Below are 15,007 nucleotides of genomic sequence, written 5' to 3'. Positions count from 1 at the left end.
TTTATTTGGAAGTGTATTTCTCGAGATATTAGACCGTTTCTATAATTTACCACGATAAATCGTTTTTTCCGAGTATACCGCCATCTATCCACAATTCGAAAAAATATCTCAATACAAGTTGCTTATTTTGACGTAAGCAATCCAAATCAGCAATAACAAATGGGGGTTTCCATTTAAGAATTTAAAGTTACCCCCACCCCACCTCCAGGAGGTGGAGTGGGGGCTCTTACTTAGTGTCACTCGATAGATTTTTGAAAAATATTAAACATGTATTTTTCAGTTTTTCGCTCCAATCTTCATTTCGCGAATTATTATATCGTCCCGCGAATTATTTGATCGCGTCCCAGGCGACGGGAGTTCCACCCTGGGCCCCAGGTACCTCGAAGACCATCGCCGTCATGAAATTCGTATTCAGTGACCTCCAAAACCATCAACTATAAGAATTGAACTCATTTCCGTCAATACTTACTGAGTTATAAATTTTTCATTTTTCATCTCTTCGAGATGCCCTTTGAAAATGCATTTTCTTATGCAAAAAAATTTTTGCCGGAGATCAATTTAGTTCACAAAATTGCCTGACACTCTCTCGAATCGAATGCAAAAAGTTGCATGACGATTCATCTTACTGCACGAAATTCCTGGGTTTTCGGCTTTTTGGTGCTTTGTTGCTTCGTCTATTTATAAACGCATGTTAGCAAATTCTTCGTTTTCGAGATAGGTGTTGAAATTTTTCTTACAAACTGACGATTTATTTCTTCTTCTTCTTGTGCCACTCCTATCGGAGATTGGAAATCATCAAGGCTATCGCCTGACCTTGTTTACAGCTGACCTAAAGAGTTCATTAGTGGTGCAGCCAAACCACTCTCTCAAATTCCGCAACCATGACGTTTTTCTACTGCCTGGATTCCGTTTTCCTTCTATTTTTCTTTGCATTATATTTTGAAGTAATGCATATTTATGACCTCTAATCAGGTGACCCAAATATTCGAGTTTTCTTCGTTTTATCGTTGATTTCTTTATTGCTACGATTTATTTATAGGCCAGGACGGATCTGTTTTGAGGTGGATGTGAGAGGTGGTATTCGGATTTTTGCAAATAAAGTTAGATGACAACTTTAATAATTATAATTGACTTATGCTCCTTCTCAAATATGCCCGGAACATTAATAAAAAATTTTAATATTTAAAAATTTCGAAAAATATCGATTTTTTTCTACTTTTATTGTATATAACTTTAAAACAAAGTCATAGGGAAAGAAAATAAAGATAATTGAATTTTGTATAATATAAGTATACGACTGGTTTAAAATGTCTTAAATTATTACCCTTTCTGCAAAATAGCAATAAATAGAAAATAAGGGGACAAAAAAGACTGTTTTTATTCAATGTTTTTCAACCACTTTGGTTGCACTTAGAACCTTCATAATTGACTTAGAAAATTCTTACAGCATACTTAAACCGTCCGCCAAATTTCATTAAAATCGACCTAATAGATTTTGCATAATAATTTTGCAATCTAAATTTTTTTTTAAATTTCAAATTTTTTAAAAACTTTTTGAACAAAAAGTAGACCATTTAGAAGTTTGCTATTTTTTTAAGTTATACTTCTTTACCGGCGATATATGAGGGTGAATTTTTATATGTTAAAACCTATGATCCCGGCGCATGCGCATAATAACTTTGTTCTGATTGGATGTTAAAATGACATGTCAAAAATTATTCAATATCGCGGCTGTGGCACAGCTGTACTAGTTTGATTATTTATGGTTGTTGCGTTTTGAAATTTGTGGGAAAAGAAACAAAGTTAGTTAATAGTTATACTGCCTTTTTAAATAGTTTTCATATACCTATATTTTTGGACTTTTGGACTATTTTGGACAAGGAAAACTCATTCTAATTTGGTAAGTAGTTTTTATTATAATCATATTGTAATTATACATTTGGATTAGGTTGGAATACATACATTTATTTTCTCAAGAATGGGGATTTTAGAGAGAAATCCCAAATTAGGTCCGATTTTTATTTTTAAATTATGATTTTTTGGCGTAGATTTATTTATCTAGTAGGTATGTAATGCTTTGATTTACATACTTAATTTGATTACCAACAAAAGTTCTACCAATCTTCATCTAATATATTGTTTTCTTACTGTTTTGTTATATTTTAATATTTTCTTCCACAAAATTTAAACTACATAATTTAATTATATTCAAAACAACTGTCAAAGAGTAAAACGTTCAGTTACCCTATTTTTCCACATGACAAATAATGTGGAATTGGACGAGTGAGTCCAGGCTTCGATTACGAATCAAAGCGCCCCGAAATTCACGGGTTCGATTCCCGATGCAAGTTTTCATTTTTTTATTTTTTTATGCATTTTATGATTGTAAGTATATTTGCTATATATTTTTTTTTCAGAAAATGCGTATTTAAAATTTTTGCCAACAATTATTATCGTTCAGAAATAATTTTTTCTTTGTGGCATTTTCAATGTGTTTGTGTGCGTTTTATTCTTTTATTTTTAAAAATTTTTGGTATTGTCTTAAAAATCACATAATATGTAGCAGTGGCGGCTGGTGACTCAAAAATTTGGTAGTTCTGCAGTATTTTTTGGTTTTTTTTAATTCAATATCTTTTAATCGTTGTATTTTACAACGAGGCTTTTAGTTTGATATTTTACACCATATATTTATTCATTATATATCTATTAAAAAATAATAAAGAACTTACCGATTTTCTTCTTTTCAAATTGAAGATAAATCCAATTATATCAAAAATAGCAATGGTACATTATGGCACACTAGTAATTGTTTTATAGTTTATGTTTTTAGTAGAATTTTATCGATAAATACGCGAAACTAAGGAATGCAAACGAAAAAACACTACAAACAAAATCGCCACAACAATAATTGCATTATAGGGTCTTACGAACTAACTACACACAGAGCCAAATATATTATTTTTTTTATAAATAAGCTCGATTCGTCGATTTTTTTAAAGCAAACTTGTCTATAACTTTTTCATTAAAGTTTGGTATTTCTTTTATAAGTGTTTTTTCTACTGACAACATGGTTAATGCTACAAGTCGGTCTTCAGTCATGGAATTTCTCTACAGTCAAAATTGTAACCTAAGAATTTCTAAACACGGCACAGATGCAACGGTCACGAATAACTGTCGTGAATTGCAGCTCGCAAACACATTTCCGAAGCCGTTAATCAGCCGATTGCCGAAGCACATCGGCTAAGATCGCCGTTTGCCTAATAAATGCATTTTACCGCTGCCAGTGTTTCGGTTGTTAATCGACGCGGCTTCACTGGAGCAGCAAATACGTAAAAAGATTGCTTCACTGGAGCACCAAATACGTAAAAAAATTATACGGTTTCACTAGAGGAGTAAATACGTAAAAAAAATAATATTAATCATCGTTGTTGGTGAATTATTATTAACAGTTGATGTTTAATATGATAATATGGCAGATTTGAAATAAAACTATATTAATTATTCTTTAATAATTAAGATTTGCTATGGTTGTTTGGTAGTTCTGCAGCTCAGCAGCACATAAAGAAAAGCCGCCACTGATATGTAGTAGAAGTATAACTTCTTACGTGCGTACAAAGTACACACACATTCCTTTTTTACATATAAAGGAGTTCTCTACCTATCTAATACACTTTACAGAATTAAAATCGGATTATTTAAGCGGCCTCAGCCATTGTATAACTAGACCATTGTATAACTAGGCATTGTGTAGATAAACAATGCCTCAGCACTGTTTTAAAGTTATAAACAATATTTTGGCTTATAAACAAATACAGTGAGGACGCATGAGTCGGAATAAATTCATTTTCTTGAGAATGGGAGACTCTGGAGATAAATCCCGAAACAGATCGATTTTTATTTTTAAATTATAATTTTTTGGCATAAATATCATACTAGTGACGTCATCCATCTGGGTGTGATCTAAATATTGGAACTAATTTAATTCAAAATTTTTTTTAATTCAAACCCTGTATAAATAGTTATATTAATGTTTATATTAGTGAATACAAAATTGAATAGCCTTTCGATTGAGCTATCACATGGCACCTATTCTCATTTAAAAAATCATCGATTACGTCATCACGCCCAGATGGATGACGTCACTAGTATGATATATATACCAAAAAATAAAAATCGACCTGTTTCGGGATTTATCTCCAGAGACGCCTATTTTCGAGAAAATGAATTTATGTCAACTCAAACGTTCTCACTGTATTTGTTTATGTCAAAAAATTGTTTATAACTTTAAAACAGTGCTGAGGCCGCTTCAATAATCCGATTTTAATTCTGTAAAGTGTATTAGATAGGTAGAGAACTTATTTATATGTAAAAAAATTAGCAAACTTCTAAATGGTCTACTTTTTCTTCAGAAAGTTTTAAAAAATTTGAACTTAAAAAAAATAAATTGCAAAATTATTCTGCAAAATCTATCAGGTCGATTTTAATGAAATTTGGTGAACGATTTAAGTATGTTGTAAGAATTTTCTAAGCGAACTACGAAAGTTACAAGTGCAACCAAAGTGGTTAAAAAACATTGAATAAAAACAGGCTTATTTTGCCCTCTTATTTATTGCTATTTTGCAGAAAGGGTAATAACTTAAGACATTTTTAACCAGTCGTATATCATACAAAATTCAAAAACCTTTATTTTATTTCTATACGACTTTGTTCTAAAATGAATCGTTTTAAAGTTATAAGCAAAGAAAATACAAAAAAATTAATGTTTTTCGAAATTTTTAAATATTTTAATTTTTTTATTAATGTTCCGGGCATATTTGAGAAGGAGCATAAGTCAATTATTATTGTTAAAGTTGTCACCTCACTTTATCTGCAAAAATCCGAATGCCACCTCGCACATCCAAAAATAGACCTTTTTTCACAGATCCGCCCTGGTCTATTATTGCTATACAACCGGTTGAGGTATGAAAATAAAATTTGGTGGGTTTTAAGAGGTAGTTATTGCGCATTTTTTGATATACAATTAGGAATTTAATATTCGCCATTAACGCGCATGCGGGTAATATGACCCTTATTGCTTAAATTTTAATAAAAAAAACCATGATGCAGTAAAAATTTCGATACCAACGAGACGGTACGCCTTTTCTATTAACTTCCCCTGGATATTCCAGTCGAAAAATAGCTTCTAGTAATTTTTTAATTTTTAAATTCTTCGTTTCCTAGGGAAATTGTAAAAAAAAAACGGAAATAAATAATGTTGATCATGATAAAAAATATTTGTCTAATTATCATAACCAAATCTGTTCATACATCTGATGGTCATTGATAGTCAGATATTTCAATCCCGACATAGTAGATGAGGGTCTAGCCCCCATTACGCTGAATATAACGATCGATTATTAAACCAAGTGTGTTCTTATCTGGTTTAGTAAGTGAATAATTGATTCAGTTAACCAAATGACAAAAGCCTGAATTGAAACATGAATCAATGCATTATTATTGATATAATTTTTCTTGTGGAAAGAAACAAATTGAAATTGTGTAACTGTATTTTTTATTTAAAATACAAAACATGTTATTGATAACTTCCTATTTTGTGTTCAGTATCTGCAGGCTTTTGTGGTAACATTTTTACGTCGTCTCTTTTTAGGGGAGTCAACATAGGACGAAAACTTGCATTGTTTCGGAAAAATTCAAACCAGCTTATACACTAAGCATCAAAATTAACGCACCACCTTAAAAATTGGACATTTTTGATGTCTCGTATTTCCTAAACCTGTTGTCCGATTTTAGTGATTTTTTTAGTATATTATAGCTTTATTCTTTAAGAATATCGATGTAATAATATTATTACTAAACAGATAAGTGTCATTGTATACCGGGTGTAAAAATGATAGTGTGTTTTTTCCTCAAAGTTTGGAACACTATGTGGAATATTCTAGCGTATATAAGATACTGAAATTAAAACTCAACTGTAGCCTACGACTTTCTTAACATTATTCTTTTTACTTCATTCGCTTATTTGGGATAATAAAAAAGTTAGGTACTTTAACAACTAGCCAGGTTATTCATCATTACAGGGTGTTTCTAAATAAGTGCGACAAACTCTAAGGGGTAATTCAGCATGAAAAAATAATGACCGTTTGCTTTATAAACATATGTCCACAAATGTTTCGTTTCCGAGATACGGGATGTTGAATTTTTTCTTACAAACTGACGATTTATTTATTGCTCTAAAACCGGTTGAGATATGCAAATGAAATGTGGTAGGTTTTAAGAGGTAGTTATTGCGTATTTTTTAACATACAATTAAGAATTTTATATTCACCATTGGCGTGCATACGGGATGTATCTAAAATGTTTATACTCGTATGCACGCCAATGGTGAATATAAAATTCTAATACCGCATTTATACTCAGTCCTCTTGGACAGGGAATTGGGCAGGGAAGTGGTCAGCGTGAATGTGTAAATAGCTCACTCGCGCTGCTGCTCGTCATGTTATTGCCATTGCACTTTGGAAGTCAAAAGAGAGGCAGCGCGAATACGAGTGGGTATTCACATTCAGCTACTCTCTCTCGCACTTGCCGCCGGCAAAGCGGCAAGTGAGTAAGGGAGCAAGACGATGCTGTTGTCACATTCCTTTCTTGTGAGTCGTTCGGTAATGAGTTGTGAGGACATTGGCGAGGAACTGATGTAAACACCTCACTCGCGTCGATATCATATTTCGGGCAATATTTCCGTCAACAGCAGCAGCAGTGGCAATAGCTGAGTATGAATCCGGCATTAATTGTATGTCAAAAAATGCGCAATAACCTCTTAAAAACTACCAAATTTCGTTTGCATATCTCAACCAGTTTTAAAGCAATAAATAAATCGTCAGTTTGTAAAAAAAATTCAACATCCCGTATCTCGGAAACAGAGCATTTGCGGACATATGTTTATAAAGCAAACGGTCATTTTTTTTCATTCAGAATTACCCCTTAAAGTTTGTCGCATTTATTTAGAAACACCCTGTATTGATGAATAACATTGCTAGTTGTTAAAGTACCTAACTTTTTTATTATCCACCATAAGCGAATGAATCAAAAAACAGAATGTTAAGAAAACCTTAGGCTATGGTTAAGTTTTAACTTCAGTATTTTATAAATGCTAAAATATTCCACAGGGTGTACCAAGCTTTGAGGAAAATACACACTATCATTGTTACACCCTGTATACAATGACACCTCTTTAGCAATATTATTACGTCGATATTCTTGAAGAATAAAGCTATAATATACTGAAAAAATCACTCAAATCGGACAACAGGTTTAGGAAATACGAGACATCAAAAATGTCCCATTTTTAAGGTGGTGCGTTAATTTTGATGCTTATTGTATTTTGCTAAAACTTTTTTTGTTAGTTTATGTTAAAGTAAAACAGATTTAACCGCTAATTGTTTATTAATTGTTGAAACAATACCAATTGTTTTGTATAAATAATTTTAAAAATATCGTTGAATTCATCATTTTACTTTGATCAAAAATGTTTCTATTTTGTGTTTGATTATGCTGAATCCGAATTTGACGTTACAATTGGAAAATTAAAAACAACCTCATATACAGTAGGTATATGTCTGCGTAACTAGTAGTGCATTCTTTCACGGTTTTTGCTGTAAATTTTAAAGAACCACTTGGATTGACATGAAATTTGGCATACGCATAGCTAACATGTCAAAGAAAAAAAGTGATATGGTGCCGATGTGTGCTTTTGCCCTGGGGGTGACTTTCACCCCATCTCGGGGGTGAAAAATATATGTCCAAGATAAGTCCCGAAATGGATAAATTGACTAATTTTAAGCAACTTTTCTCTATAGAGTTTTTTCACCAAATCAATACTTGTCGAATTATTTGCAAGTGAATATGTTCATTTTTCAACAAAATAACCACATTTTTAGACGGTTTTTCGCAAGTAACTCAAAGCGTAAGCATTTTGTTGACAAAAATATTCTTAGCAAAACTATAGCCTATAAAAAAGTGAAAAAAAAACGGTGTATATTAGGTCTCTATACCTAGCAAAAGCAGAGTTGTAGCTAATGAAAAATAGGTTCATATTCGAAAAATTCCAAATAGAATGTCAATATGAAATATCCAAATAATTAAGCATTCTTGGGAAAGCACATTATAACTTTTAAAGTGTTTAAAAAAAGCTTTATTTATGTTTTTATAAAAAAAATTTCTCACATCAAATAATGTAGGCAATTTACGCTCAAAATAAAGTTGGTCCCTTTTGTTTTGGCAAAAAAAATCAGGAAGATCACCCCCCACTTAGCAACTTAAATGAAATTAATCGTTACCGCTTCACAAGTTACTTTACTTATGTTGTGTTTATATGATCTGTAAGTTTCATCGATTCAAAGTGCTTATTTTTGAAAAAATTTGGTTTTAAAGTAAAATTTTTAAAAATTTTAATTTTGAAAAACATCCTTTTTTTCAAAATAAGTTAAAAATTGTTATAGACATACCAAAAATCTTAATAAAAAAAAAGTCGGCTTTACTTTTCTGAATATTTTGTATTTTTTTGTTTTTCTGTAAGACAAAAATTGGTTAAGATTCGGTGTTTCCAAATTTGCATACACTCGTGATAAGTAACTCGTTCAAGCCCTTTTAACTACAGCTCTTTCAAAAATAAGGACTTTGAACCGATGAAACTTACACATCATAATATGATCAATACATACGCGAGTAAAAAACTTGTGAAGTGGTAACAATTAAGTTCATTTGAAATGCTAATTAGGGGGTGATTTTCCCGATTTCTTACAAAAAAAAGGGTCCAACTTCATTTTGAGCGTAACTTGTTTACTTTTAATGCTAAAAAATTTTTTTAAAAAACAAAAATAAGAATTTTTTAAACACTTCAAAAAAGTTAAAATGAGTTTTCCCCAAAAAAGTGCTTCGTTTTTTGGTTATGGCACGTTAAAATATTCGATTTGGAATTTGACGAATATGAACCTATTTTTCATTAGCTATAACTCTGCTTCTACTAAGTATAGTAACCTAATATATACACCATGTTTTTCACTTTTTTACGTGCTATATTTTTGGCAGGAATTTTTTTTCGACCAAATACTTACTTTTTGAGTTATTTGCGAAAAACCGTCTGAAAACGTGGTTATTTTGTAGACAAATTAACACATTCACTCGCAAATAACTCGAAAAGTATTAACTTGGTGAAAAAACTTTATAGAACAAAAGTTGCTTAGAAATAGTCATTTTAACCATTTCCGGACTTATTTCGAACATACATTTTTCACCCCTAAAAGGGGGTGAAACTCACCCCTAGGGTAAAAGCACACATCGGCACAATGTCACTTTTTTTCTTTGACTTGTTAGCTATGTGTATGCCAAATTTCATGTCAATCCAAGCGGTTCTTTAAAATTTAGAGGTTTTGCAATATTTTATCTTTAAAGAACGTACTATAGGAACCATATGGAAACCTTTTTTATTATGAATTTTACGAAAAAAAGTTATTCTTCATAAAATGCTCCGCATGGTCTAAAATCTAAAACTCAACCATCAGATATCAAATTTTATCAATTTTATACGAGGTATGTCAAAAATATGAATTTCGTTCAAGAGTAAAGTACCTGTATATTTCAGAATATCACAAATTTTTATTATGAAAAGTGGTTTGAAATTAAAAACCATGTTTTAATATGCAACTACATCTTTCTAATTAAATTTTTTTTTTCTCAAATTACGGATACCCAACATTATTTTATTACAATTATGATAACTATTTTATTATCAATTTTACGAAAAAAAGTTATTCTTTACAAAATTCTCTACCTGGTCTCAAATCTAAGAGGCAACCATCAAATATCACTTTTATACGAGGTATGTCAAAAAATATGAATTTCACTTAAGAGTTAAGTACGTTTATAGTTCACAATATTTCGATCAGAAGAATGTTATTGAATATTGAAACATAGTTTTTAATTAGCAATACTATCAGTGCAAAAAATTAACAAAATTTGAAAAACAGACTTTATTAAAATAAAGATAAAATTAAAAATCACAATAAAAATAATAATTAAAAGAAAGTACAAAAATCTTAACAACTAATATCACAGGTTTCGGGAGATTTATTTATTTCTGTTTTGGTACCCACACTGGACAAGCCACGGCTCCGATGTTTACTCTTTCAATAGTTATCAACTCATCGAAAGCGTTCTCGACATTGTAAAATTTGTGTAATTCGTCTATAGCTTTGTCTTCCATCTAAAAACATCAAAAAATAAATAAACAATAGCGAATAATCACTGTAATTTGAGATGTAACAAGTTTATTGATGAAAATGTACAGTAGGAAAAATGAAAGAATACCCATGAACCAACATATAAAACACGCTGTATTTTCCTGTCACCGTGTCACACAAAAAATTGGCCAGCACAAGTACATGTAATAATTATTGTTACATGTACTTGCACTGGACAATTTTCTTTGTGACACGGTGACAGGAAAATACAGCGTGTTTTATATGTTCGTTGACGGGTATTCTTTAATTTTTCCGACTGTATGTACCGTTTATAGTACATCTTTGGGAAAAAAATTTATATCGCGTCGATCTGTCCAATCTCCTGGTTGTATATCTCTCTCAGACACTGCTTTCTGGATTGCACTTATCGAGGTAGTTTTCGGTCTGCCCCTTTTTCTTCTTTCTGGGGGTTGCCATTGCATTATCAGCTTTGGGAGTCGATGTTCCTCCATTCCTTGTACATGGCCATACCAACAAAGTTGTTTTTGTTGGAATTCTTCTATTATGTTCGTTTTTCATTCATAATATCTCGTACTCGTTCATTCGTTACATGTGAGACTCTGGAGATGCAGGCCGATCGTCGCCAGAAGTCCATTTCCAGTGCGAGCAACTTTTGTTCTGTTCGCTTATTTAGTTGCCAGGTTTCACATCCATACAGTACCACGCTTTTAAAGATGCTATTATACAGCTGTGTTTTCTTTTCTTTTGATATGGTTTTTGACCAAAGTAGCGAGTTCGAAGCTCCTATTACTTTATTTCCTTTCATAATTATTTCCTCTATTTCGAATTCTGTCCTACCACTTTGTTGGATTCTCGTTCCAAGGTATACAATCAGAGCTTCCTCGATAACCATATCATCCTCTAGTTGTAACTCATTTTTCTGTCCTCATATACACATACAGCTGGTTTGTCATAAATATTAGATTATCTTTATCCTGGGCAATCACCACCTGATCATCAGCAAAATGCAGTGTGTATAGTGTTGAGCCGTCGTTTAGCTGTATTCCCATTCCAAAACATGATTTCCGCCACTTATTCAATACCTCATTTATATAGATTTTAAACAGTGTTGGCGATAAGCTGCATTCCTGTCGCAGTCCCTTATTCACCAGGAAACTATCGGATAACCTCTTGTTGATTTTTATGTTTGCTTGGATGTTGTTACAGAATTTTTGCGCTGCTTTTATTAAAGTTATATTAATAGGGGATTTTTCAAGGACTTGCCATAATTTACAAAGTTAACCTCTTGTTGATTTTTATGTTTGCTTGGATGTTGTTACAGAATTTTTGCGCTGCTTTTATTAAAGTTATATTAATAGGGGATTTTTCAAGGACTTGCCATAATTTACAAAGTGGTATGGTGTTAAGTAGTGTAACATTTTTTTTGTGTAATAGGATTAGTGAATAATTAATATACCTTTTGGGATTAATTTTTAAGCCCTCTAGCACTAATTACGGGTACGCCTATGGCCGTATCTGCAAATAACTTAGTTTATTATTATAAACGGGACCATTTTTTTATTGCAGCTTTGCCGAAACACAATGTTTTGGAAATAGACCCAAAGTCTCTTATTTTATATAGCTCCTGTTATTGTAATATGTTTAGTAATATAAAAGGTACCGTTAAAGAACCTCCCAAGAAGTTTACTACTAAGATCCTGTTAGGTACTCCACTTTATTCAAAGCGGGAATGGGTATTGCAATGTTTTATTGCTACTTTCCGTTTCAGTTATATTTCAAAGGAGACCTTTTGACTGAATAACTTTCCCTTCTGAAGACAACCGTTAGGTCTCTTGACTTCATTTTGCGGTATCTGTATGGATGTACCGTTACTTTACCTAAAAACGCAAATAGGTCGGTTCTTTTTTAGAAGTTGCCATGTTTTTTTGAGAGGGGATATACCCCCACTTTTTTTAGAGGAAAAGCATCGCAAAGATTGCGAATAGGAAGGAACTTGGCGGCTGAGTATCTATGAGTGCAGACGTGTGTCTCTAGTATCTAATATCTTATTTACAATATATCTTATCTGAGTGTGAATTCACTCTATCATCCTCCTGATTGAGATCTAACATACGATTAGATCCAAATCAAAATTTAAGTAACTTCAGTGCTTGATTACTAGTTAAAGTAAAGTTAGATTCAGTGCTTAAGAAGCAACATCCTCAGAGTTACTGTAAGTGTCTTAATTAAACATACATCCAATTATCTATAAAAGTAGAGCTAATCTACGGGCTATCTACCTCAAACCTTTCTTCATCTGAGGTTAAGAGCAAACAGTAGCGATCAACAGGTAGCAACAAACGCGTTCCAAGATTGCGGCTCTAATTTTAAATATTTTGTCGAGATATTTGGCACACATATTCGTAATATAATAAAAAATGGCGGTACAGAGCCCAATTTCTGAAATATGTTACTATGTGGAAATTACTCTATAACTAAATAAATTATTGAAAAAAGGAGCCTGTACCGCCATTAAGAAAAACAAAAAAATACACTTTCTTCAAATAAACTTTTTTATCCCGTGCCTAGATTTTGCGTCACATTGGAACTACTAAAAATCAATTTTTTTATAACAACAAATCGAACGTCACTGACATGGCAACTATGGCTTTTTATGTGTATAAAAATTATTGTTTTTGATAGTATAAACGTCACTGTCAGTGTCGAATTACCGACGCACTGTTGCCTCACTTTTGAAAGTTCGCAGAACTTTCGCAATCTTGGACCGCGTTTGTGGCTACCTGTTGATCGCTACTGTGTGCTCTTAAGGCTAAACACCGATGTAATCTAGTTCACTAAAGGACAGCGATTTCATTAATAGAACTTTTTATTCATTAAATAAGAACTTTTCATTATCAAACATTAACTACAAACATTCACTAATTAATTAAAAGCTGTGCGATTGGCTATTTTTTATAAAACCGAGTGCGGGGTGGTTTTTGAATTTTGAACTATAAACTTTTGTTAACTTTGTATGCTTTGCCTTTAATTTTATTACATATTTGTTCTTTATATTTTCTATCCATCATTAAATTTACCATATTGACCTACCTTGATTACTAGTTAAAGTAAAGTTAGATTCAGTGCAATTTAAGAAGCAACATCCTCAGAGTTACTGTAAGTGTCTTAATTAAACATACATCCAATTATCTCCAAAAGTAGAGCTAATCTACGGGCTATCTACCTCAAACCTTTCTTCATCTGTGGTTAAGAGCAAACAGTAACGATCAACAGGTAGCAACAAACGCGTTCCAAGATTGCGGCTCTAATTTTGAATATTTTGTCGAGATATTTGGCACACATATTCGTCATATAATAAAGAATGGCGGTACAGAGATAAGCTGTACCGCCTAATGTACTGATAAATACTCGAGATAAGCCCTAAAACAGTAAAGAGAGATTTTTCATGATAGATACATGATTTGATTTTTTTAATTCATAACCAGGCTCTCTTTACTGTGTTTTTAATTGTGCATGATTTTACCATATGATACTTGTATTTCTTTTATCATATTTATTGTTTATTTCTACCTGTACCCAACCACACATTAATAGTTGGTGCAGTTTTTATTTGTGTATATAGTTTCCTCTTTATTTCTTGTTGTTTTTTAGGGATTCACCCTTCTGGTGAACCATTTGTTCAATATATTGTTTTTTGTTTATTTCACGATTTTTATTTATCCACTCCTAATAAGTTTCCTGGTCAGAGATTACCTCTAAATATTTGCTAAGTAACATAACTATCACTATATTATCTTCGACCAGGAGAAAGATCTCGCAGAATAAGTTTTATAGGTAAGTAGGTGGACGACTGTCACCGAATATATTTATTATTTCGTTATGTAGTGTGTTGACAACATTTATTTCTTTTATTAATTAACTGTTCATACCCTTTCTGGTATTTGATCTCAGAACCTAATTATCTTTCCTTACCTGTTTCCGTCTCTAAGATTTCTTAATTTTCCCCTTGTAACCCCAAAAAGTTAAGTGGCGCCCTCTTTCTATCTTGCCTTATCTTTGGTAATTTTACCTATGTATCTTTTTATCTGTTTCTCTCTCTTCTCTAATCTACCTTCTCTTGTCTTATCTTTACCTATTTCTTCTATTGGCCCCATTCCACGTTCCAAAAGCTAGTTTCGAACCCACGACTCGCTTTCCACCAACCATCTGGCTGACGTTCGCAGTGTCTCCATTGGTGACCTTTCTAGCACCATCCAAAAAAGGTTTCCGAGGTTACAGTAGTTTAAAGGTTAAACTAGCAACTCAGGTGCGTAGTAGCACAGTTGCTGCTGATTTAACCTTGTACATTCGTTTTAATATGTTGCCTCTTGAAGCTTTTGGAACTACTGAGATCATTCAAATATTTGATAATTTATTTGACCAATTTAATTCGTCTAATATTTGAATATTTCTAAACCTAAGCCCTACAATACGGCTTTTAGTAATTCTGATTACCAGAAAGATTTTTCATTGAGCCAATCCAGTCGTAACTTTTCGCCCCAGGTAACAGATAACAAGATGGCTGCCTCTACAAAACGAGACGTCAAACAAACTTCAAAAGCGTCGACGAGTGTCACTACTGTTTATTTTTAATACTGTGCAACGGTCATGAAATGAAGTATGAATTACAAAACTATTAAACTTAAAATCTAGTGTTGATATCGAAACAAAATACGTTTTTCTTCAATTTTAAAAACTAAATATGACCCTTA

At 32.2% G+C, this 15,007-nt stretch overlaps 1 protein-coding gene across 1 annotated transcript in view; it reads right to left on the bottom strand.

The window, feature by feature from the left end:
* Positions 1 to 10,010: 10,010 nt before the first annotated feature.
* Positions 10,011 to 15,007, bottom strand: part of LOC114324548 (inhibitor of Bruton tyrosine kinase) — a 30,262-nt gene continuing 25,265 nt past the window's right edge. Inside the window, exon 11 of the mRNA XM_028272407.2 lies at positions 10,011 to 10,258. Coding sequence (XP_028128208.2) covers positions 10,127 to 10,258 — 132 coding nt within the window. The 3' untranslated portion in view covers positions 10,011 to 10,126. The remainder of the gene's footprint in view (positions 10,259 to 15,007) is intronic.

The sequence above is a fragment of the Diabrotica virgifera genome, chromosome 8 (assembly GCF_917563875.1).
Source record: "Diabrotica virgifera virgifera chromosome 8, PGI_DIABVI_V3a".
Lineage (NCBI taxonomy): Eukaryota > Metazoa > Arthropoda > Insecta > Coleoptera > Chrysomelidae > Diabrotica > Diabrotica virgifera.
The sequence above is the reverse complement of the archived record's forward strand: the minus strand, read 5'-3'. Positions and strand labels throughout refer to the sequence as shown.